The sequence below is a fragment of the Otolemur garnettii genome, unplaced genomic scaffold, assembly GCF_000181295.1.
Source record: "Otolemur garnettii isolate 467f Iridium unplaced genomic scaffold, OtoGar3 scaffold00018, whole genome shotgun sequence".
Taxonomy (NCBI): Eukaryota; Metazoa; Chordata; class Mammalia; order Primates; family Galagidae; genus Otolemur; species Otolemur garnettii.
This window is the reverse complement of record NW_003852413.1, coordinates 25764040-25767134: the sequence shown is the minus strand read 5'-3', so window position 1 is coordinate 25767134 and position 3095 is coordinate 25764040. Positions and strand designations below refer to the sequence as shown.

The 3095-nt window shown below is 39.6% G+C and overlaps 1 protein-coding gene across 2 annotated transcripts in view; it reads right to left on the bottom strand.

The window, feature by feature from the left end:
- The window catches only part of NPEPPS (aminopeptidase puromycin sensitive), a 129314-nt gene that overhangs the window by 21688 nt on the left and 104531 nt on the right, over positions 1-3095 (bottom strand). For both annotated transcript variants that reach the window (XM_003786441.3, XM_023511323.1), the window contains 2 exons: positions 1987-2121; positions 56-275 (listed from right to left, as the gene is read on the bottom strand). In XM_003786441.3, coding sequence (XP_003786489.1) covers positions 56-275; positions 1987-2121 — 355 coding nt within the window. The remainder of the gene's footprint in view (positions 1-55; positions 276-1986; positions 2122-3095) is intronic.

Genomic DNA, 3095 nt, shown 5'->3' with positions numbered 1-3095 from the left:
GAGCCAAAAGTACCAATTTCTGATTGATTCTTTCCCCATTCAGTACATCCATTACCTTCTCCAGGTTTCGGGTCCCAGCCCAGTCTTTCCCCTATAGGTGAAAAAACATCTTTCACAAACTCCTGGATTTCCTCATAGAAGTCTGTGTGGGACAAGAGAGTTGAGAGAATCCCCAGGTTACAGCTCAGGTCGCTCCATACAGTATAATTGGGCTCATTCACAAAAGCCTCCATGACTTTTAGAACCTCTACAGTGCTAATGATTCCAGCTCGAGCCTGGGATAGGAAAAAACATAAATTAACCAACCAAGTCTTCAAATAAAACAAACAAACAAAAAACCCCATGAGCATGCATTTTCGGCATTATCTACTGCTAACACTATCTTTGGTTTAACTTCAGAACACTATTGGAATAAAAATCCTACTCTGACAGCAGTCCTTATTTCTTCTTTTGCTATTTATAAAAAAAAAAAAGTTAAATTACGCTAAAATCCCACAATTTGGGAGCAACAACAACAAAAAAACCATTTAACTTCCTATTTCTAATCAGTTTTGGGGGACCTTGGCTTTGTTTTTGTTTTAAAATTTTTTATACTTTCAGAAAAGTTGCAAAAATAGTTGGGGCTTTGGTTTTTGACAGAGCTTCTTTCAAAGCTGGACTTGCAAACTGTGTCAATTTAAGCCTCGCCTTCATTCACTTCTAAAAGAACACAAACTGGAAGGCATGACAAATTCAAAGTCCTTTAAGAACTAAAAGTTGGAAAAAGAACTTCTGTTACAGCAGCCAACTGCAAAACAGCCCACTCTCCTGGGACAGGTCTCTCTCAGCAACAATAAGATCAGCAGATGTAAGGTCTTGTGCATCAATGCTAATCTGTGTTTATACAAAGGAGGAACCCAAAACCAGTGACTGGCGGGGGGGGAGGATTTCAAGTCTAATTTAAAGAAACACTAGGAGGGATATGACAATTTTATCATAGTTAAAGATAAATTACCTAACCTTGTTGGAGTCATAAAAATAATGATACTAATTGCTGCTTTAGATCCTTTCTGGAACAAAGCCAAAAATAAATATAATTCTAAAGCTAATGGACTATAATTCGAGTAATAATGAAATGTGAAGATACTCTAGCTTTCCCAGTAAAGTATAACTACTATTTTAGGAAAACACAAAATCACACTGAATCAATTATTTAAAAATTAAAAAAAAAAAGAAGGCTCCTTTTTCTTTTTCTGAGACAGAGTCTCAAGCTATTGGCTCTGGGTAGAGTGCTGTCACAATGCGTGGCTATTTTTTGTTGTTGTTGCAGTTGTCATTGTTGATTTAGGTGGTCTGGCCCGGGTTCGAACCTGCCAGCCTCAGTGTATGTGGCCAGCGCTCTACCCACTGAGCTAAGGGTGCTGCCTTTTTTTTTTTTTTAACTTTTGCCACTTCTTCAGGGATCATACCCACTGAAAGAAAGGAGTTTTGGCCTTAAAAATGTTGATCAGGCTCAGTGGCTCACACCTGTAATCCTAGCAGTCTAGGAGGTCAAGATAGGAGGATTGCTTGAGCCCAGGAGTTCAAGACCAGCCTGAACAAGAGAGCAAGACCCCATCTCTACCAAAAATAGAAAAATTAGCTTGGGTGTTGTGGTGGGTGCCTACAGTCTTAGCTAATTGGAAGGCTGATCAAAGGGATCTTTGAACCCTGGAGTTTGAGGTTGCTGTGAGCTAAGCTGATGCCACAACATTCTAGCCTGGGGCAACAGAGTCAGATTCTGTCTCAAAGTGGGTTTAAAAGTAGAGAAATGGGATTTGCTTCTGGCAATTACATAGGCTCAATCTTATCATATTAATTAATAATTAGTCATTTGCTCTAGTCCCAAAGGTGATTAACCTTCAGAAAAAAAACCATATTCTTCTAATTATATTTCAGATACTCTAGGAAAACCAAAATCCTTTCCTAAATAAAATCCATCACGTTACTTAAGTCAGAAATGCTCACCAAGGAGAAGAGGTCATTCTGTAATCCAAGTCGATCCACAGGGGGCAGAGAAAGGTCACGAATGCCTGGTAATAGACTTTCCAGCATGGCAGAGCTGTACTGGGTTCGATAAAACCCAACTGTTCCCAAGTTTAACTGAAAAGATAGCCAATAAGTACTATGAAATAGTTCCATTTATCTTTTAAATCAACCTTTTGTTGATTTTGTATGTGTAAAAGGAGTTGCAGCTCTAGATACATTTGGATAAAAAACAAAGACCATATATGGTAATAAGAGATTAAAACAAAACAACACATGAAGATAAATATCAGTTGTCAAAAATGAATAGAGGTAAAAGAAAAAGGAAACTTGACTCGGCGCCTGTGGCTCAAGTGGCTAAGGTGCCAGCCACATACACCATAGGTGGCGGGTTTGAATCCAGCCTGGGCCCGCCAAAACAACAATGACGGCTGCAACCAAAAAATAGCCGGGCGTTGTGACGGGCGCCTGTGGTCCCAATTACTTGGGAGGCTGAGGCAGGAGACTCGCTTGAGCCCAGGAGTTGGAAGTTGCTGTGAGCTGTGATGTCACCGCACTCTACCCAGAGAGACAGCTTGAGGCTCTGTCTCAAAAAAAAAAAGAAAAAGGAAACTTGAAATAGGGAGGGCCCAATTAAGGGAACATATGAAGACCATGGCAAGGATGGAAAAAATAATGTGGAAAAATTTCTACTTCTATTCTCAGTTTTAGCTTTACAGAAAATATTTATCATATACAAAAATACTTGTACAGTATAATCTGAGAAAAACTAAGCTTTTACAATACTTTTCTTAAGCCCAAAGATGAAATAGAATAATTTTCAGAACCTAATTTTAAGGAATTACATGGACCTAAAAGGTAATTTCATATAATTTTCAGAGTAATCACTGACTGTGTAGTTATCTTCTATAGCAGGCGTCCTCAAACTATGGCCCACGGGCCACATGCAGCCTGCTAGGGACATTTATTGGGCCCACCAGGTGTTTTTTTTTGTTTTTTTGAGACAGAGCCTCAAGCTGTCACCCTGGGTAGAGTGCCATGGCATCACAGCTCACAGCAACCTCCAACTCCTGGGCTCAAGTGAGTCTCCT